The sequence below is a fragment of the Acanthopagrus latus genome, chromosome 4 (genome assembly GCF_904848185.1).
Source record: "Acanthopagrus latus isolate v.2019 chromosome 4, fAcaLat1.1, whole genome shotgun sequence".
In the NCBI taxonomy this organism is placed as follows: Eukaryota; Metazoa; Chordata; class Actinopteri; order Spariformes; family Sparidae; genus Acanthopagrus; species Acanthopagrus latus.
Genome location: NC_051042.1, coordinates 14,171,711 through 14,194,054, shown reverse-complemented (window position 1 = coordinate 14,194,054; position 22,344 = coordinate 14,171,711). Strand labels below are relative to the sequence as shown.

At 41.9% G+C, this 22,344-nt stretch overlaps 1 protein-coding gene across 2 annotated transcripts in view; it reads left to right on the top strand.

The window, feature by feature from the left end:
• The window catches only part of mpped2a (metallophosphoesterase domain containing 2a), a 62,892-nt gene extending 60,991 nt beyond the window's left edge, over positions 1 to 1,901 (top strand). For both annotated transcript variants that reach the window (XM_037095673.1, XM_037095672.1), the window contains one exon: positions 84 to 1,901. In XM_037095673.1, the coding sequence (XP_036951568.1) occupies positions 84 to 202 (119 nt within the window). In that variant the 3' untranslated portion in view covers positions 203 to 1,901. The remainder of the gene's footprint in view (positions 1 to 83) is intronic.
• Positions 1,902 to 22,344: the final 20,443 nt, after the last annotated feature.

Sequence of the window (22,344 nt, the reverse complement as noted above, 5' to 3'; positions counted from 1 at the left end):
ATAGGCATATTGAATGCACAAGTAAGTGATTTTGGGTAACAGTTAGATGGTTTGGATTAAATGACGCCTGTATCACTCCTCAGGCTACGGGATCATGACAGACGGCTACACGACGTTCATCAACGCGTCGACCTGCACTGTCAGCTTCCAGCCCACCAACCCCCCCATCGTGTTCGACCTGCCCAACCCCTCCAGCTCCTGAGACCAGAGGACGGGGTCGGTGAGGGTCACGGGCAGGATAAACTACTTTTCTATAAATATGTCAAGTTTAAAAAAAAAAAAAAAAAGTTCTAAGTGTTTCTTTGCAAACTTTTGATCTTCTCCAAGCTGTTGTTGAGATTGAGAAGATTTGGAGATGTGGGGTGGGGACTTTGTCTGGGAGGGTTAAAGGAGAATATCGGTGTCTTTATTATTATTTTTTTCTACTTGTGCCAACAATGCAGGTTCCCCTCCCAGATTTTGTCAGCGTAGTTGCAGATAGGCAGAGGGCATCAGTCAGAAACACAACTTCTCTAAAATTCATATAGAAACTTTGTCTCATGCAGAGTTGAGCATTTTCATATCTTGTGCTACTCAGTGTTAGAATCAGACATTAAGTAATTCCGCAGAAATATGTCACCTTCATGCAGAATACCAGAAGAGACCACAAGTACTTCAGACTATTATTTTTCTGCATCATGACATTTTCTGATCATTCCATGATCACAGGAAAACAAAACATGAGGAATATGTACACTGTTGTCCGTACTTTAGTACCTTCACATCTGCGTGTCTTCAATTATTTGGAAAGTTCGGAAAATGATTATTAAAGGCAAAGACATACAGTATGCAATGCAAAATATTGGGAGGGTGTAAAAATGAGCTGAGCAGCACCGGTATTCTCCTTTTTCAGAGGGATTTTGTGGTTAAACAATCTTGCTCTTGATAAATATTGGTCAGATCTGTAAGATAAATGATGCTTTGTGAATTTGTACAATTTCTTTATGTTTGGTTTGCATTGGCCGGACAATGGATGCCATTGTTTTATGTTGTATCATCTGAGATTTTGTGTTTAGGTCTCTTTTTTTCTTTTTTTTTTTTTCTGTTTTCTCGTCAGTTTCTCTTTTCTTATTGGCTGACAGGGACGCTGCCTTAAACTAGCTTTAATGTTCTCAGCTAGAGCCCCACTCTCTGCGAGCTCAGAGAAGAGTCCTTATTTATTACCCATCATCCCCGCAAAACAACACCTGACTAACGCAGGGACGGAAAGCTATCAAATTGCAACCTGAAAAAAATAACTTTGTAACATCCTGTTATGGATTTCTGATCTAATTTGGAAAGTGTATGTATAAAATATATATAAATATATATTATATATTCATGTTGTAAAACATCTGTACTGAAAGTTGTGTTTGACGAAAAAAAAAGAAAATCTGGTGCATTTTTTTTTTCTGTGCGCACCTGATGTATGATTGATTTGTTTCTTTAAATCTGCCATCAGATGCCCTTCTGAGGTTTCTTTAATGTTTTTTGTATTGACTCTCCCGATAGGGTAGACATTCATTTTGGATGAGAGAGGAAAATTTGTCACAATCCAACAGGTGCTGGTTGTTCCCAACAACACGCCTGCCTAAACATGGTTAAGTTGTCCTTTAAGGTGTAAATCTGATAGTATTTGTGTTTTATTGCTTTTTTTTTCTAATTTTGCACTGTGTGTAAATGCAATCTTGCTAGCACAAAAAAATGTTGCCAATAGTTGTCTCAACTTTGCCGCTGTAAATGCTCTTTCCGTGCTCTCTTCCTCTCTCGCTCTTTCTGATTGTATCCCTCTTCATGGAAATGTTAGTTCTCTCTTTCAGTTCATTGTGATATATTTAGCTGCCTTTATATGCAAATAAAATTGCAAGATTTTTACTTATCGAGCTCTGTATGGGTTTTTAATCTTTCAAATGTAACCACTCTTCAAGTCCAGGTTCACTCTTGAATGTTTTAATCTGACTTTGATTCTCCAAGGTCAAGTGAGAGATGAGTGTCAGACCCCCCATACTTCGGACTTTAAAAAAAGAATTTCACCACAGAAGACTGTTTTTAACTTCTCAAAAGGCAAAATCTGCCCTACTGCCTGTACAGTGACCCTGAAGGTATCTTGTTTCAAGGAATGATACAGTTCCATTTTTGTGGTTCGTTTTCAGAATTCTTTTGCACTCATGGGCTTCTATATAGAGGTGGCGGTTATAAAAATGTCATTGTAATTTAATATGTATACCCAAGTTTTGTTATAAAGCCAGCTTCATTAACAGGGGTGACTCAATGTGCTTACAAAAAAGTATCCTATATATCATATACAATAAAAACACAAGATAGAAGATAAAAACATAAAATAGAAAATACAAGATGAAACACAAAAACAAATCAGATAAAAAGGTGACAAATTTAATATGTTACATTTTGAAGATAACATTTCATGGGGCTGTGTCTCTCTCACTGTTAATATCTTTGATAACAAATTGTTACTCGTGAAAAAAACTCGTTAATTTCATGTACTAACCACATACCACGTTGTCATGGCGACGCTGATCACCTTTTATCGACCGTGATCAACGCTAACCTGACCCAACCACATGCTTCTTGAATTATAATGATGGCGAATGAAAACCTCAACGCGCGATAATAAACGTGTTCTAATTTTAACATCTCGACTCCAATGATATTTTTATGGCTTTTATTGCCAGTTCAGCTGAAGAGATGAAACACGATGAGCGAGAGGGGGAGTGACAAAGGGCCCCAGGCCAGGACTCAAACCCGGGGCGATGCAGCGAGGAGCCTCTGTACATGAGACGCTCGCTCTACCAACTGAGCTAAACGGCGCCCCAGGTATTTACATTTTAAAAAGTAATAATACTAGTCATACTTTTATATAAAAAAGTTACAAATAACCTCATGATTTGGTCATCAAATTTGTGAGTCAAATTCATGCAATTGTCTACATTATTTGAAAACACTACTGCTGCTGCACGAACAGTACGCTTGCATTGAGTTGGTCTGTCAAGGAAGCCAAATGTGCACTGCTGGTTTTCAGATATAAAAATGGTTGAGCGTGTAATGTAAATATTGATGTCCATGGTTTGAGCCAAGCAGTGGACACAGCTGTGAGCAGGCTTGGCCTACTTATGTGAGCCATTTTGTGTTCTTACTTGTCTTATCTGTGTGGCACAGTATCTCAGCAGGTGTTTTGCTTTTTCTGGAAAAACACCTGCTGGCCCTGATAGTGTTGAGGCCAGAGGAGCAACCTGTCTAAAGTCGTGGGCCACAGATGAATATAAAGTCTTCGGAACAGCAGTTTTTATCCCCATGCAGCGTTGTGCAGGACTTCAAATTCTAGTTCTATGGAAGCCCTGAGAGGCAAGTGAAAAAAGACTTAATTAAGAGAAAACATTGTCCGGGCAAAACATTTCTTTTTTTATTTGTTCTCAAGTCATAATCACAGGAGATCACTGTCTAGATCAGACTTGGGAAATAGATCGGCAGAATCCTTTTTCCTCACTCGACTCTCTGTGCTGTCCTCTCTACTGGGCTTCCGTATGGTTCCATTTCACATCCCAACAACAAAACACAAAAGGGGCTTGTTTTTAGTTCGCGGCCCACCATTAAGATTCAGTTTTGGCCCTCCGAGAGAAAAAAAAAAGTCTGGGGCACATCTGGTGTTGATGAATATTGTTAAGGCTGAAATGTAAAACAGTGTTAACCTCTGCAGCTCAAATGGCAATTAGTGGTGCAAGGCTGCTGTTTATGCAGTATTAAGCGCTGCAGAACTGAAACTCGTCACTTTACTGTCAGCAAGGACACGTGCCACCCGACAAGAGCAGAGAGGAAGGACACTTTCAATGTGCCGATCAATACGAGATTCAAAGGACCTTGAATTGATCACAAACAAAGCTCACAGAGATCAACAGTTGACTTAACGCGCTTCACTCATCAGGAGAGGGTAAAAAAAAAAAAAAAAAGAAAAAAGCTGCTTGTGTTTCTCCCATACTTTTCATCTATATATTCACAATGTTGCTCCAGAACTGCGTCGTTTCTCGTCAGTTTCATCAGGTTTCATTCCTTTTCACCACTCGCCAGCACCGATCCGTCGTAGGCCAAAAATAAAATGGGCTTGAGTTGTAGGGCGCCTTTGCCAGCCTTTCCCACCAACCCCCTTCTCTCATCACCACAACATCAAAGCGACCCAACCAATTAACTATTCCCCGAAACGAGAGCAGCAAAGCATCGCCCCACACCCACCAGATCCCCCTGCACATTACCATAATCCAGTCTAATCATATTAACATAGGCCACAGATGAGCAGGAGGAGACGCGGCTGCTCTAGCTCTGCTGTGTTCGTTCAACCTCTTGGTGTGGGTGTGAATGCATACGGCGCTTCTATGCTGCACATGTTGGGTCTCTGCAGCCCTCAGCCCATTAAATAAGCCTTAATGTAGCCCTGACATGCTAAATGTTGTATGCTAATCATCATCCTGTCAACATACTAACAGGAAGAATGATACACATGTCAACATGCTACAAATGTCAGCGTCCCATGCTACTCGAAGACCAACAGGCAAGCAGCACGCGGCTGCTGGATAGCTAATCATTAGAATCTTAACACGCCAGCAAGTAAACAGTAAGCGCTAGTTTGCGAGGTAGCCTATATGATTCATGCTATGATGGATAGCCTTAGCATTGCATAAAAAAAAAAAAAAACATGCTAGACATTTGATCATAAAATACTTATAGATTGATTGCTTACAGGTACATGCTACTAGCACACTAATGTAGAGGCTAAATGTCTGAATATTTACACATTGCATAAATGTTAACACACTTTAGTTAATGTTAATGGTCCAAGCTATATTTAACATGCTAGATATTGTAACATTGTAAAGCCTACTTATTATTACAATGACTGTTAACCATGCTAACAAGTAAACAATAGGTGCTAGTTTGCATGGTAACATGGCACACTAGCCTACTCACAAGCTAATGCATAAAATGTCAGAATATTAACACATTGCATTAATGTTAAACTTAGCATTCCTAATTTAACAGTACAATACACATGCTAAAGAATTTGAACATAAAATATCTACCGGTATTATAGATTAGATTTTAGATCAACATGCTCACAAACAAAGATGAAATCGATGATGGAATATTAGACATTTAAACACTATAATAACATGCTAAAGTAAACGATAAGTGCTAGTTTGCATGGTAACATTATACATGCTAGCCTACTCACAAATGCTAGGCATTTTAAAATTAAATACTAGTAACTACAGATTAAATTTAAGATTATCTTAAATGTAAGCTGTAGTCACTAGTATTTAAGATTAACATACTAACAACATGCTAACAAACAAACAAATTGTTTTTCAGTTAAATGCCTGAAATAATAATGTAGTCACCACAGGCTTGAGATAAATACAGGTTTTGATCCAGGACATAAATTCCATAATTTAATGTCCCACAACTTAATAATAGAGCACTTGCGTGTCTTACAAATGGCCGTTGCTAACAACAGAAGTTGTCACGGACATTGAACTGAACACGGAGACTCGCTGTTCGGTCGTTGCAGGAAGGCTTTAGTTAGAAACAATTCTAGCTGTGACTTTACAACTTCTAGATTTATCATTTCGCTGAAAACATGCAGTGCAGTGACTGCAGTGTAGTCTAGTTTTAGCCCAACATTAGCTATCAACCTTGCAGCGATTTACCTTAAAAAATCTCAAAAGCGGTGTTCATCTGTGAAGACTGTCCGCTGGACAAGTATCACTTGTGTTGGCCACAGAGTTTAAGTTCAACAATGATATTCCCAAATCCAATTTAAAAATCTCATTAGGGGGCTCTTTTGTTCGAGGGAACCAGGGGGCGATGCGAAATTCTGGTGGATAGCCTACAAAAACGGGTCATCGCTGCACCACTCTGTGTCCTCCCCACTCACCTAAAATAGCCTCTCAAAAGTGGATTTGTTTTTTTGTAACAACAGACAATTAAATTGGATTTATTAGCGCCCATGTGTCAGAAAGCTGTTATGTTTTCTGGATTATCGGCGCTTCTCTCTCTCTCTCCTATCCCAGTGATGGTCTCTCCATCGGTCACCCCCTTCATGTCCCGGTGTCAGGACGTTTATAGCTCTGCCACATTGCTGGCTGTATTAATTATCCTTGCACAGGCAGCTGCTGGTGGTATTGGGTGTTTTGTCAGGTTAGCCTTCGTCTGCTGCTGATGGATACGGGGCAAGGCGCGGTGAAGGCTGACCGAGTCTCAGCAACCGTATCGACCTGTGTGTGTGTGTGTGTGTGTGTGTGGCTCACTCTGGTGCCAGCACTCTGCATGCAGTGTTTATATGGACTTAATTGCCCGCCAGTGGTATTATTGTAATCTGGAGCTCATTTGGCACAAGTTGAGTTGCTATGAAATAATTCTCCCAAGTCAGAGTCATGCAGACTCACGCTTTCCATGCGCTCATCATCTTTCCCATGTGGTCTTACTTAGCATCTTTTTTTAGACTAAACATTTTTATGATTACAGTTTACATTATCTTGGGGGTTTATTAGAGGAAGATTTTTGGAAATTGAGATAAAAAAAAGAGGGGTGGGGTAGTTTCTTGTAAAACCAAAATGGAGCCACTGGATTTTAGTATTTTCTGGCAGAAATGTGAGTATATGCAACATGCAGCCACATGTAAATGAGACAGGCAAGGGTTGAGTTTTAATTAAGTTCCGAATGTAAAACTTAATCAAATTAAACTGAAATTTCATCGGCCAGTGTTGGAGCTTTCCTAATTATTTTTTGTCATAATCGTTTCCCCCCTGCAGAGTGGGCCGCTGCTCTCATTTCTTCGCACAGCCCGAGCTTTTAAGGAATCTCTGAGAGCTGATTGGACTGAAGGTGAATTGACCCACCAACCCGGGTAACAATACGTGATTATCGCAAGCGGATCGGCTGAATGACAGGAGATGATTAGTACCTCGGCGGCTTCCTTGCGTTGCTGTCGAGACAAAAGCTACATTCGTCTGATGGTATTTAATTCACCACCTGCCTGATTTTCACTCTCCTGTTTTCTCTCCTTTTCTTTGCCGCCGATTTGCGAGCGACTCATTAATTAGTTGCGTGGAATTTTGGGGGGGAAATTACCGTAATTACAATTATTGGAAGCCATTGTTCCATTATTCACTAATCAGGAACAATACTCGACGGACAATCAAAACCCTTCGACAATCAAATATGTCAGCGTGGCTTTTTTTTTTTTTTTTTTTTTTTCTCTGAGGCTAAAATCTCCACATCTACAAATTATAAACTACTGGGCACCACAAACAGACAGTGCAAGAGAAGATGATTTGGTGTAAACATACGGGGTTTTAAAACGGACTATTCCATATTTTGGAGGTATTGTGCGATAAAAATCTATTTTACAAGTCAATAATTTTTATTTTTTTTTTAAAAACAAGACTCTTAGAAGTAGCAAAAACAGTGTGACCAGATAGCCTCAACTCAGCGTTCTCTGAGCTGTCGGCCACATCAGGTGTTCGTCAGTGAATGGAGCAAAACTTGGTGCGGTAACAAGTGATTGTATTCCTTGGAGCGAGGTCGTGACCACCCTCTCTGCTCGAGGATGGTGTTGGGTTTGACTGTTTCTCGGCTTTTGTTCTGGTCGACGACTTTGACCTAGTTGTGGTCTGGTGTTCACAAATGCGTCGATTGTCTCTGCAGTTCACTCAGTCCAGGACTCTTGATGTCTCACTGATGAAGTGTTTCCCCAAAATCTGTTGCTGATGCTGTCATGCACACCGAAGCCAAGAAAGGCCTTAACATGTGAGCTTTTGTGAAATCTAATCACTAGTGACGCCGCTGAGTATACAACTGCAATTTGTAGCGTTTAGTCTGTAAAGTTTCTGTGTATAAATTCACAACCTAAATAAAAAGGCTGTTGGCAATCGACCAAATGATCACACAGCGGCCATTTTCCTCTGACAGGTCAGGTCAAATACGGGAATCATGTTGTGCTTTTGTTATGAATCTGACAGACCGTTACCATTTCACCAGGCCGTTCTTTTTAAAAAATAAAACAATATACTTGATGACCCTTAAGCTAACAGTAGCATTCGACCTCCTAGCTAACATGCTGTTCAATTACAAACGTTAGTTTCACTTATGGATTTCAACAAAAGTGTCCAAGAGTGTCACATAACATTAAAGCTTAAATCAAACGAGGAAGTGGTTGAATGCAGATGTCTGTTGTTGTCTAACAGAAGCTAACAGGTTATCAAATATCTTATTTCACTTTCGCTTATTTCATTTTCATAACTACCTTTTGTATTCAGTCGTCTTAGATTGGATTTTTCCATTTTTACTTTTTGTGTAGATGTGTAGATACTAAACTAAGGAATACTTGTTATAAAATAAATAATTTGGATAAAACAGAGAAGGCGCTGTAAGGTAATTGCTATTTAACTACTAAACAGGAGCCGCAGAGCCAGAGCATGCTCCGTGCACGTGAACGCCGCCCTCTTAATTATCTTCCCCTCCGCAAGTCTGCATCTATTTTGACCTGGTATCCCCGATATGGAGCAGCAAGAAGTCAAGGAAAAACTAAAGACAGGGGAACTGAAAAGGCAAACACGCACCGGTAAGAGTGAGGTGTGGAAAAGCTTCAAATTGATTGTTGAAAATGCTACAGAAACTTGCGTTGGCTTCACTGAATGTAGTCGGGCCTGCAAATCAAGTTAATTGGTCGGGCTCGGGCTGGGTCGGGCTTTAATACCCGCGGGCCTGGGTCGGGTCGGGCTGGATTTTTTAGGCCCGATCTTACCTCTAATGGGAACCCATTTTAAGACGTGCTTTTAACGACCAATACAAGTATTACAATCCAAAACACCTTTACTTAATCCTTATCAAGTGGTTTCTGTGCCTAAACCTAACCATAGCATGAGCACAGCATCATCGCAACATAAACTTGAAAACAGAACCTAAAGAAATGTAAAGATCCCACATATCTGTAATTTGCCAAACGTTCAGAACCAACATTGGTTCTGTTTGCTCTTTCTTTAATAACATGACTTCCTCCTTTGCTGCCATATCTGTTTACGGCCACTAGAGGCTAACACCTACAGTGACAGTGAACTCAAGTATGGTTTGTAAAGTTGTAATACTGTTTTATCTTATTTTATCCTTTTTTAAATTACCGCTTGTATCTTTTATTCTGCGTTGTGCAGCTCAGGGAGACACTTCGCTCTTTGGTTGTTTTGCACAATGGCATTAAAGGCTTGAATTGAATATTAACCTGATTTACGCCTTCGACCTGTGTGATCATTTCTCTGATGAGGACGAGCTGGAAAACATAGGGATGAGGAATACTGGACTGTAGGAGATTGCACAAAAACAGGTACAGCACATAAACAAAGCAAAAAAAAAGAAAATCTTCTCTCATGGTCCAGGGCTCTTTTTTTCACAATATTTTACCCAAGTCAAAATGCAGCAAAAGCTGAGCTTGTCAACGCAAATATATCGTTTTTTATCTGATTCCCCTTCCGCTGTTCACTTGTTGTCGCCGGCTTATTGTACGGAAATCCGTGGCAGCTTTTATGTCAAAAAAATCTTCCAAAAGTCGGCACGGCAGTTCGATCCGACTCCAGACGTAAACATGCAGGCAGACACCACGAACAGCAGAGCAGTGCAGAGGTCAGTACTTCATTAATGTCTGATTAATGTCGTCAAGCTGATTAATTCAATTGAGCCCTTTATTACTCCGTGTGTATTAATAGAAGTGAAGGAGTCCCTCAGCAGGAGATGCTGTCTGCCATATGGGGGAGCATAATGGCTGCATTGGCTGTGAGGGTGCAGCCAGCACAGTGGATGCCAACAACAGCACTGGGAGGGTCAGGAGGTTTGGCAAAAACTTGATTTAAGGGGGAAAAGAAGTGCTCCATAGCCTGGACGCGAACAGTTCACCCCAAATAACCCATGGAGCCCGAGGTACAGTCAGCTTTTTCTCTTCAGTCACATGAATCTAAATGATTTCAGTTCCGTTCACCAAACAGTGGGAAAATATTACATTAACATTAGAGGGAAATTTTAGGCTGTTGTATAAAGATTCTTTCGAAGTTATTAAGTAAACTGTAAAAATTCTCAGAGCTGGAAACCTGTGTAAAAAAAGAAAAATCAATAAATTCATCCACATTTGTCATGTTTAATTCCAAAAATGCGTACTAATTCATTCCGAGATGTTCATTTCTTTGATTAAAAAACAGGTAATTACATGCCAGATTAACATGAAATGACATGATGAAATCAAATCAAACATAATGATGATGAACCTTCTATTTCGGCGAACATCTGGTCATTGTATACACTAATTACCTATATGTCTAGTGTGAGTGCAAAAGATTCTTCTATGAAGTTATGGATAATAAGAGCAAACTTACAGCTGTTGTCTCGAGCTGGATGCTCAGCGAACATGCATGGAGAAATCTGTCTTTATTTCATGAATCTATATTTTTACATCTGATATGTATTTACTTTTCAGGTTATGATTTTACATTTAAAAGAAAGATGAGTTCATAAAAACGTAACAATGCTCAGCAGTTCTAACCATTTTTGACCGGTGACCTGTTGTCAGGTTTCCAACAAATCCTTATGCCCAAACAACTGACAGCCAGTGACTCACAAAATGACATATTGTGTATCACTCTTTCTAAAAACAACATGGAGTGTAACCAGCAGGAGGCCTACAGAACCTTCAACCATTCACAGGTTAGTTTGGTTTAGGCTCAAAGACAACTTAGTTTTGATGAACATTGTGTTTTGTGTTAAAATAAGTATAGTACATATGTTAATTAAATACAAGAGTAACTTAAAATAAGTCAGTGTTGACCTTTGGTTTCACGCTAGTCACAAACAGCAGTCTTTTGGATGAAAGTCCTTTCCAAACCCAACCATCCACTCATCCTCCTCCCTATTCCTATTACACTACTTCATCTGACCTCCTCCCTTGCTGCTGTAGTAATTCCTACAACCAGTAGATGTCGCCGCCTAACAAGAAACATTAACACATGGGCCATAATAAGCTTCTGGCACAGTCTATGTGTGTGGTTGTTTTTTCTGATGAGGATAAGCAGCAAATTCTACTTCTCAATGCCTCAGACGTTTATACTCTAAACATGAAATTTATGCCCAAAAGAGGTTAAATCCTTAATTATTTCAGAAAAAAATGAAATAAATAAATAGTGAGGATTTGCCAGATCACAAACACTCCGATTCATCTGAAGACCCTTTGGAGCAGCCTGACCCCTGGATTGGATAAGACTAAACCCCCTAATGGTAAATAGAGTAGCTCTTCCAGCTGCAGCAGTAAAATACTACTGACACATTTAAGTTTCATTGTTAACAATCTAAAAAAAGCAATTTATGATAATCTATCATCTAATAGGGTGAATTTTTAAAAACAGCTCACACTCATTCTTTATGATTTCTCTAAATGCAGGCGATGGAGGCAAACACTCGAAACAGACTGACTGAAGCAGAAAAAATGGCTGATAAATCCTGGATTTTTGGTCATCAAAATAGAAATTTTAAAACCTCGTTTTGTATTTCTGGATTTGAGGGCCGTGTTGAGAAGCAATCCAATGAAAAACTACCCAACAAAGGTGACTCACTGCCAAGGACTTCCAAAGATTTTTTTTTTTTCTTTTTTTCAAACCGTTATCTTGGAACTATCAAAAAAACAAATCCACTAATTAAATCTGGAATAACATGATGACACGCAAACAAGGTAAACACAATCAGATATCGAGCACCACCACTTCTTCTCTGGAAAACCCAAATAAAACAATCGATGAGATCCAGTAGCGTAAAAACTGTCTGAGGACGATTTTAATCCTGGGGAATTTCTCATTCTGTCCAGTGAAACAGTCAGTTGGCGCCAGAGTTTCTGCCTTTACCCCGGTGACGCAAACCCCTGGCGCACACACACACACACACACACACACACACACACACACACACACACACACTCCGGCTCACTCAGACATGCTACAGCTGTTAGAGTTGGCACACAGTGTCAATTGTGTTTGCCCTGAGAGTTAACAGCAGCCTCTCGACATGAGACGCCGCTTCGCCATCGGCCCCTCTGCCTTCTCATGACAAAAGATCTGTTTCTATCTCCGTGATGGTGGCTTAATTGAGTATGATAACCTCTGTGTCGCAGTTGTTTATCCAGCGGCTCTACTTTCTCCAGCACGCACAAGGAATTTCAATACAGTTTGACCGCAGAATGTGAAAGTATTTGAAGTCTCCATTAAGCGAGTGGAGTAGTCTCAGTCTTGAGGTCATTTTTTCAGTTTGTCATGTAAATAATACACACACACACACACACACACACACACACACACACACACACACACACACACACACACAAACTGGACTTCTGGACCTCCCTAGTTTCAGGGCTCAGTAGAAACTTTTTTTCAACCAACATCCCAAAGTAAATTTAAACTATTAACATTTTATAGTTGTTACCAAAAAGTGTTAATATTCAAATGGGCTACTTTCATTATTTTTTTATTTTTATTTTCGTACAGGTATTCACTGTAAGCTTGTGTTGTCTCATTAAACTGCAGTAAACCGAATGAACAACACGCAGGGCGCAAACAAAAAAGATGCAACGATGCTGACCTCAGAATCTGCTACCTAATGTTAACATTAGCTTGCTGCTAGCTGTGTAGCTAAGGCACATTGACATGATTAGAGTGGTGTTCGTTGAAAAGGTGAGTGTTTGTTTGCAGCCCCACTTGTTCTCATGAAGTGCTGCTCTGAATGATCCACGTCCAGCTGCCACCATAGCAGGCTAACGTTAAAACGGAGAGAGAAAGACCACATTCACTAATAACGTCGGCTACAGGCAGGTTACAGGTTTATTACTGACCACATACGTTACATCATGTAACAGGCTTATTAGGTTACCATTACACTGGTAATGAGAGGCTGGAGGCCAGCTATTTTTAATTTGCCGTAGATTATGAGCTGTCATTAGTGGGTGACCCAGTGTAATTAATGTGGCTGTACTTTTTTATTGAAAAATAGGCTACAATTATTATTGTGCACCCAATAATGTCAGCAGTATTTTCCTGTTACCCTGAGTGACGTTGGTCCACAGCACGTCAGATATAACTATGCAGTGTTCTAAACAGACCGGATTGCGTACAGCAGATGATACAACGCTCATGACAACCGTAACACACTCGGGACTTGACTTGGACTCACAAACACATATTTAGATTTTTTTCTTTGTTGATCTAGCTTGTCTGACCCGGTCCATCCCCGGGAGAGCTTTCCTGTCACGTTTCTTCTTTTTCTTCAGTACTGACGCTTTGGTTTGGCGAGGCATTTTTCGGAAAATCCTAGAATATATTTGTTTTTGCTAATTTAATGGCATAAAAAACATCTTCTAGGAAACAGTGTGCAAAAAACACAACTTCAATTTAAGTAGTACCTGCTGGATGTGTAAAATTAGCGACTGCCTGCTAAAATGGCCGCCATATCGACTAATCAAGTGTGTCTTCCTCCTGCTCCTCCTGCCCTCACGCTGTGGTTCGTTTTTTTTAAAGGCGGCCATAACTATTATCACGTTCAGAGTCATCTACCAGAAGCTGTCACAGGACTGCTGGCCCTCTCAAAAATACCACACCATGTTTTGTGGTATTAAGCTCACAGCTCTCTGTTCTGAGCAAAACAACTGAAAAGATTTGTTAATTGCTTTTTGTGTGTGTCTTTGTGTTTTGTGTGTGTGTGTGTGTCTCTCTCTCTCTCTGTCTCTCAGTTGCTGATCAGAGCATTCAGCTGAAGGTTGGCTCTCACCCGGGGCGTCTCCCCCCCTCTGTGTGCGCGACTGTCTCTTGGTGCCGTTGCCTTGAGTCCAGGGCTGAATCATTTAATTAGCTGCGATTCTTTATGAGCGTGTGTGTCAAGCCATGTAGGTGCACAGCCTCTGTTAATTGAATGGCCTTCTGTGTAATTACTGTCTTTGTGAGCACCAGGGAAATAGCAAGGATACCCCCCCGCCACCCCCCGTCTCTCCTACGAAGGTGAGCAAACCTGCGCCGCTCAGAAAAAACCCCCCAAAAAAAACAAAAACCACATTGTATTTTTCCTCAGGTAAGCGTGGCGAATAACTCAGATGTCCGTTTCCCTAAAGGTATCTGATTGGAAAGAAGAATTGGAAAGCCAAGATTTTTGAGGGAAAACACAAGCTGGTGAAAATATGACGTATCTGCTGGATGTCGGCGTGATGCATCCTGAACCTGCGGAGAAGGTCAAATCGCCTTTGTTCCCCTACTAATTAAATCTCCAGTAATTATGGTGCCACAGGATGTCGGGGGGGGGGGGGGGTGAACGAAGAGCGATTCAGGTGTGGTATTGATCTATACAAATGTAGACAGCATTTATCACATATTTCCCAGAGCCAAGGGGTTGTGGGGAGACTGTGTAATGACCATGGTGATGGCTGCGATTTGATCAGAGGGGTTTTTTGGGTTTTTTTTTTTTTTCCGCCTCGTTCACAAAGCTCCGCTGTGAGGCTCGCTAGCAACAGAGAGAGCCGGAGCTCAAAGGGTTGAAGGATTGTTCATCACTCTTGTTGCTATGCAACTCTCTAATTAGCCATAGCTAGCTAACCTGAAGAAACAAAGGGGATCAGGTTGTTAAAAATAAAAATGGATAAGAGGAAGTGAAGTAATTGCTGTTCTTGCTCCTGAAGTAGAGGTTGGAGAGCTCCACCTGAGCACCAAACGACAGGTCTGAGGTTACCGCTGAGATTTTGCTGCATCTGCTTTGAGTTTGACTTTGTTGTTGCTGCTGAACGCAGTCTTAAAAAATGTTCGTCACCTCTTTGATCGGTTAACCGACTTATCTTGATATATCTGCCGAAAGCCTTTTTTTTTCTATTCTTTACATTCTGGTGAATATAAGATTGTTATTCTGACACAAGTTTTGACACAACGCTGGGATAATTGCTCTCTTTCTACTTGGTCTTCTGAATTCGAGATGAAGAAGATTAAAATCACTGCTTGGATAAACATAATTATACCTCCTCGTGTTCATATACACAACCGGTAATTTGTCCGTCAAAAGTGCTGGTTTTGGTGACAGTTATCTGACTTAAGAGAGTTAAAGTTCCCTCTCCTGGTGAGGAAATGACAAAACCTCCCAAAAGCTTCTGACTTGATAACATAACACGGGTGACAGATGGTGCATCGACTTCAAAATGGCAAAGTGTGTGTGCGTTAAGACATTGGCTTTATATATCTTTACCAGGATCCTCAAAGCCAACAGGAGTCATCATCAGCGTGCATCAACATCAAGCCTCTAATGAGGGACGGCGATCAGGGGAGGAGCAGCAGGATGGAAACCTGGGACAGGCGGATGAGCCGGACCGCACCGCACCTTATTCTCAACGCGATCGGTCGCGCTGCTGTCTTCGGCGGCACAAAGACACTTCACTGAGCTCCACCTGCTCTGTATTTACCTCTCTGCACACTGCTCTCCGGTCTATTACCATGCTTCTCTGTCTCATCAGCGGGAGTGGTGGCTCTCAGTTCCACTGGATCAGTATAATCATGTAGGCAAAATTCCTCAGCTTTACCCGACAGCCCATAAACCTAAAGAAGGAGGATCTGGAGTTTACAGCGCTTTTGGAGGAAAAGTTAGCATCGTCACAAATGTGTCAGATCTCGTTCACATTTAGATTTGGTAAAGAAAAAAAGGCTGCTTAGTTGCTTAACACGCTTCTCGTTTGTAAAAGTTGCACACAAACATGCCACAAAGACATCGAAAGGCCGGCTAACCACTCTGTTATTCAGACCAGGTGTCCCGCTCCCGTCATGGCAGCACGATGTTTGTTTGAGGCACTGTTAGAAAAAGAATATCAATTTGGTGTTTGAGCAGGCTTTTTTTTCATTACAAGTATTGCAATACTGGGCCACGTTTATAGTTCAAGTTTTAGTGTACACAGCTCAAGCAATACTTTTGTGATTGGCCGCAAGCAGCATGACGTTGGGTTGCGTTTCTCCTGTGTGATGCTTTCATTCTTGCAACTGCTGCTCACAAACACTTGGCCTCCATGGGGCTCTGCTCTGCAGTATGGTCAGAAATGTTGGCATATAAAAAAATGTCATATCAGATGATGAAGAGAAACATCAAATTACTGTTTATGCTCCCGAGTCAAAGTTAAACCACACAGGTCATCATGGTTTTAAACTACTGTTTAAATACAACTATAACTACAGTTACAGTCTTTGTTCAGCATTAAAATATGCATAGAATTATTTTTCAGTCATCGTAATAATAGAACATTTTAAGTGCTGTTGATGTGTAACTTTGAGATGGTTTGGACTGCGAAGTTTAAAAGTATTTTAAATCCTCTATTCGTCATTATTTTTTCTATCATCATGCACTGTGCCGGAAAGTGCCGGAATGAGAGCCTCTGCCGGATTGTCACAGTCGTGGCCTGGTGCTTGTCGATGGTCCGTTACCTTCAAAAATTAAAGAGTTAGTAGTAAAAAAAAACAGAGGAAGAAAAAAAAAAAAAACAAGGAAACAGAGGAAAAACCAGCAGAGAGAAAGTTTCCAACAACCCCTGCTTGGAGAGAAACATGTTGGTAATTTATATTATGGAGCGGTTGACTTTTTCTTTGAGACATGTCACTCAAAAATGTTAAAAATAGAGGAAAAACTCAATTTGATTGAATTCTATTAAATGATTTCTGTACTTATGTTGTTTGGAGAAGTTTTTATTATATCTCCCTCTGTGCTAAGGCCAACAGCACAGACTTAAGATTATGAATAAGTCTGGGACCCTTCACCCCTTGAGAATACACTGACTGTGCATGAATCAAAGCCTGGGATTATAAGGACCTCTATGATTTCAAAGGACAACCACGGCTATAAAGGACCCTCAGACCTTGATACTGAAGTGTTACTCAGCTTCCTTTCATTCCCTGTTTTGTAAGACGTGAAACATTTCACCTTACCTGTGAGGTGCCTGCCTGTTGTCCCCTGGTCTCTTTTGTCAAAAAGAGTTAAAGTTTTAAAAAATCTAAATCATTGTGAGGGATATTTGAGTATGCGCTCCCACATGAGTACATGTAAGGAGTTATCACACGCTTCCCTAAAATCCATTTCAGGCTTTTTTCTGTCATTAAGAACGAGGCTCACATGCCCAAGGCCACTCAGAGTGATCTGTGATTGGTTGACGGTCTTTGTTACCCGCAGCGGTCCTTTCCAAACGCACAAAGGTCAGGCTTGAAAGCTCTCATTGGGAAAAAAAAAAAAAAAAACACCAAAAAACTGGAATGATGAAAGATGTGCAGCGGGGAGAAGCCACAGATTGATGGTCTCCAGTAAGCAGACAGAAAAGAGGAATTGTGTCCTGGGGGAGAAAGAGACAAATGTTGAAAGAGTTGTTTGTTGCACTGATTGAAAGGATTGTGGAGTTGACAGAACATTTGGTGCACAAGGTCTGTTTGCCGCTTCTGCTGCCTGCAACTGCTTAGTCGCTTTAGTGCCTCCTTCCTGTGTGTATTGATTCAAATTATGTGCAAACACAAGAATATGCACGCACACTGGCAAGCATAAACACACACACACACACACAGACATACACAGCTTCTCTTCTCCCTGAATTTGACATGTGTTTTTATTAAAGAAAGCAGCTGCTCGATAGTGCTAAGGAGTAATGGGGATTGACTTTGGCATAATTATACAAACCCCTGCATGAATTTGGTCCTAATGGAAGCTGAACACTTAACCCAGACTAAACGCAGAAGGGCAGATCAATGCTGAGGGGCTTTTTTTTTTTCTTTTTTTTTTTTCCTTTCACTTGAGCAGCAGCCAGCTCTCTCCAAAACAGGACATTTACATATGCAATGCATCTCCTTTAAGATAATCACAGCGAAGGCAGGAGCCCGGCGCCTCGGGGACCAGTCAGGTGGCGATACCTTACAGGGATTTAGAAATGAAGATGCATATGTGAAAAACCCTCTTGTGAGGGAAATTCTCAGGCGTGCGTGCTCGGAAACATGCAAACACGCGCTCCTGCACGCATGAACGCTGCCCATTTCAGCCGATTATTATTGGTAAAGACAGCGCGGAGGCAATTGAAGTCTCACATCATGAGGCCAGATGCACAATCGCCCAGCTCGTGTTTAAGGTGCAGAGACACACAGACAGAATGTGGGATTCTGACAGCAGCTCACCAACCCCCACTCGTCTTCGACCAGCCATCAATATCTATAATCCCCATCTCGGCCCACATAAGTCATAGGGTGCCCCAGCCAAGACGGATTTAGAGATAATTTATTCAGCTTTACGTTTTTTTTTTCTTTATTGTACATGCTGTTAATGTTAGTATTTTTGTCTCAAAGCCATCCTTGTTCCTGCGATCTGCGGCGCTGTCCTACAGAGGGACTCCGACGAGCACGGAGACAGACGACGACAGTCCCATTATTTGTTGCTTGCTTATGTTTTTGTTTTAACCGAATGTCAAAATCCCTCTGGACTGAGAGGAGCTTGGGGCCAGTCAGGTCCTGACGACTCCCTTTCGTGAAGGCTTGACAGAGGTGGAGGACGGCGCACCAGGGCCATTCTGATTCCTTCCCTGACACATTGCAGACCTCTACTTACCAGACTGTCAGCCAGTAGCTCTGCTCTGTTTAGGCCCTGTTGTGATTTCTTTGCCATTTTTTTTTGTTCTTTCTGATTGAGGGAAATCTTGAGCACTCTGCAGCCTGGTTAAGTGATTTTCCAAAAAAGTCGCTGCTGAACTAGGTGACCTACATCTGAGTTTAGCTTTCTCAACAATGGCTTGCCGCCTCCGGGTTTCTTTTGTTTATCCTCCCTGAACCCAAGTCCCTTAATTCACATCTAATTTATAAAGCTGACTTTGAAAATTTTAGAGGCCAGTTAAGTGTTTCAGTCGTATTATCACTGAAGAGGCCGTTTTTTCTTTATTACTGAAGAAGTGAATGTGATGTTTTGGATTCACAGTAAATGTCTTTTACATTTTACATGTGGTTTGGAAGTGGATCTCAGGCTGCTTCCCTCCTGCACCACCACAGAGTAATTAATTGAGACACTGGTCTCTTTAATCATACCGTACTTTGTCTTCCCTGAGGACCGGGTTAGATGAGGAAGGAGCTGGTTCCTATGTGTTTTGTTTTTTTTTTAATCACACTGGAAATCAGATGTGTTTAAAGGCATGGATAACATTTTCAAATAGTCTTTCCTGGAAGAAATTCATAGTGAATTTCTAACAGAAGTGCATCTCACCTCCACACAGCATGACTAATCCTTTGCACAACGTGTGTGTGTGTGTGTGTGTGCGTGTGTGTGTGTGTGTGTGTGTGAATGTTGGGGTTGTCAGTTCAGGATATTTACCAAAATGGTTGTACTCAAACATTCTGGCAGCTTAACTCGCACGTATCCGTCTGGGCAGCCTGCAGGCAGACGTGTGCTGCTGCACCTCTGCGACATCAGCTGATTCTTCTTTTTTAACCTGCAAACACCCCCAGATTCCACGGCGCACGTCTGCATCACACAACGGCCATGTGGCAGATTCGGATGCGGCTCTCGGCACGGCTCTGCTCTATGGAGGATACGCGCCAAGTCTGTTTCTGACGGAAGTGAACAGAAGCTGCGTCAAGCTGCACCGAGCCGATCGAACGAGGCAGGAAGTCGGACACGAGGAAGGCTTGGAGCTGTTTTGGTTGCTGTTAGGTTGTGGTTCTGTTATTTCCTGTTTTATTTTGGAGTTTGGAGCCTGTGTAGGTTTCTTCTTCCTCCCTTTGTCCATTTTTCCGCCCTATTCACTCCTCGTCTGTGTTCTATCAGTCAATCACCTGTGTGTATTTAAATCCTTGTCCACCACTCTGTCTAAGTCTGCTCGACTGCTCTGTCCTCATTTTCCTGTCTCTCTTTTCCATCTTCCAGCTATGTGTTTCTGGCTTTTCTTTGTCAATTCCTCACATTATTCCTGGTTTGAACTTTGCCTTTTGATATTGCTTTTGGTTTCTACTTTCTTTAGCATTTGGGTTCAGTCTTTGTTCTATGGATCTGGATTTTCAGCTTTTGTTATCAAAGTTTGCTTAGTTACTTGTCCGCCTGTGTGTCGGCGTTTGGGTCCACTTTGTTTAATTTCAACAAGCGCACACAGGAGTAACAAAACTGCTTTACACAGGTGAGGCAATACAGGTGCGCCAGGTAGAAATAAGACGAGACATGTTGGAGGTACATGTTAGGAGTCTGTAGCACGGCATGACAAACCTGATCCCTCACTGGGTTCCAATCCAGTGAGGACGGAGGACCAATGAAAACGGACATCCCTGATGATTCTTTTGAAGTAAATTCTGATTTGATTTAGTTGCCACATTTCTAACTTTGTTTTATATTTTGCTGACTCGACCACACATTTTGTAAAGTGACGATTCTTCAGGAAAATGCTGATGATCCTTTATTCTGAGCGTTGTGGCACTGCACGCCAGCTCAACTATTTTATACATTAATAATCAATTTATTAATGCAGAGATCGAGTGCACAAAAGCCTCTCCGTGCCCGCAGAACAGCCACAAATTCAGTGTAACAGCCACTGTGTTAAGGACACGGGAGCGGGCACTCTCTGCCTCGCTTTTGTCTGGCCCATTGACATGTAAATGTCCTCCTGCTATAAGGCATCAGCAGAGAGCAGCGAGAGAAAAAACCCCACTGAATTGAAATGTCAATAGTAATTTTTGGCATGCGAGGGACATCTGAGAGTCAAGGGCTGCCTCCCGGGAGAAATGTAAAAGGGAAGAGAGTGAGGGAAGTACTGAGAATGTGGAGGGAGGACTGTGTGTGTGTGTGTGTGTGTGTGAGGGAGAGAGAGATGTAATAGAGGTGGCAGATAAAGTAGAAGACGGTGTGATGGAGGAGAGGAAGAAGAGGGAGTAATAGCAGTCAGAAGGTGAGCTGTCAGAGGAGAAGCAGGGCAGGGACGTCCATGGGGGAGGAAGAGGGGGAGGCGGTCGGCGATGGGGGTTGGGGGGGGTTGGGGGGGGGGGGGGGGGGGGGTTAAAATGGAGGACGAACGAGCCATGGTCCTCCTCTGGGAATCGCTGCGCATCCTCCTCCTCCTCCTCCGCTGATGGACAGGCTGAAATACCACAGGAGCCACCTCCCGTAATGACTTGATGAATGAGCTTCTCCAACCAGCCCCCTCCGCCGCCCCCGATACCACCTTCACCGCCCCCACCACCACCAATTCACACTTGGCCCTCTCTCCATCCCCCCATCACAGTATCACACGGCACGAAACCGCCAGCATCTGCATTTACACTATTTAGTGAGCACCCTCACTTGTGTGCAGTGATTTTATTAACAAACATGTGAGTGATGCTGTGACCAAACAACCCCGATCGCCAGAGTAAATGTTAGCGGCGCACGTTTCTGCAAAACCACTGATGAGTTAAAAAAAATGAAATGATGTTGCATCTTGATGCTTGTTTAGGTTAAGTTTCCTCTTTCTGTCTATGCTTTGGTTAAGTTTAGGCACAAAAAAGCACCTGGTGAGGGACGGGGAGACATCATGGTTCGGCACAAAAGGCCAGAGATGGTTTGACTTCCCAGGAAAATAATTCATTTTTGGTCGGCACAAAATCAGATGGAAATATTCCTGAGTTTCTACAAAAAGAAAAACACCAGTTTTGTAACCTGGAGACGGTCCCGGTATCTAGATTTGATCGCCACAAAAATGGCTGTAAATGTCGCCACAGACTCAAACCGCGGTCTCCTGTTTTGCAGCCCTGTGGCTTGTAACGCCACCAGGTGACAGGCCGCGTTTGATACGAATGTCAACTTTGGGGATATCTGTGGTTTGCAGAATCGTTAACCGCTAACATCTCATCCAGATGGCTGGGATTGCACCAGAATATTGAACAGATACGTCCTCATTCATATTTATATTTCAATACATGTATTGACACTGAAAGTCACTCAAACCAAACTGTTTGCTTTTGTCGGCTTTGATTCCTCTTGTGATTCTGCAGCAGCAGCACTGTGTACCGTGCTGGGCCAAGTCATTAATAGTGGATTTTCTAATCAATGGCTCTGGCTCTGTCTTGTTTGTCAAATCGATGTTATGCTCTGATGCTGCTTTTATTTTATCCGACATGTTGCCTCCGTGTCCCCCTGCTGTACTCTTCCCCTCAGACGAGGCGACAGGAAAATGTTTCTTTATTTTCAAATTTCAAGACATGCTGAGATTAGAAACAAAAACTGCCATCAATTTGAGAAAGACGT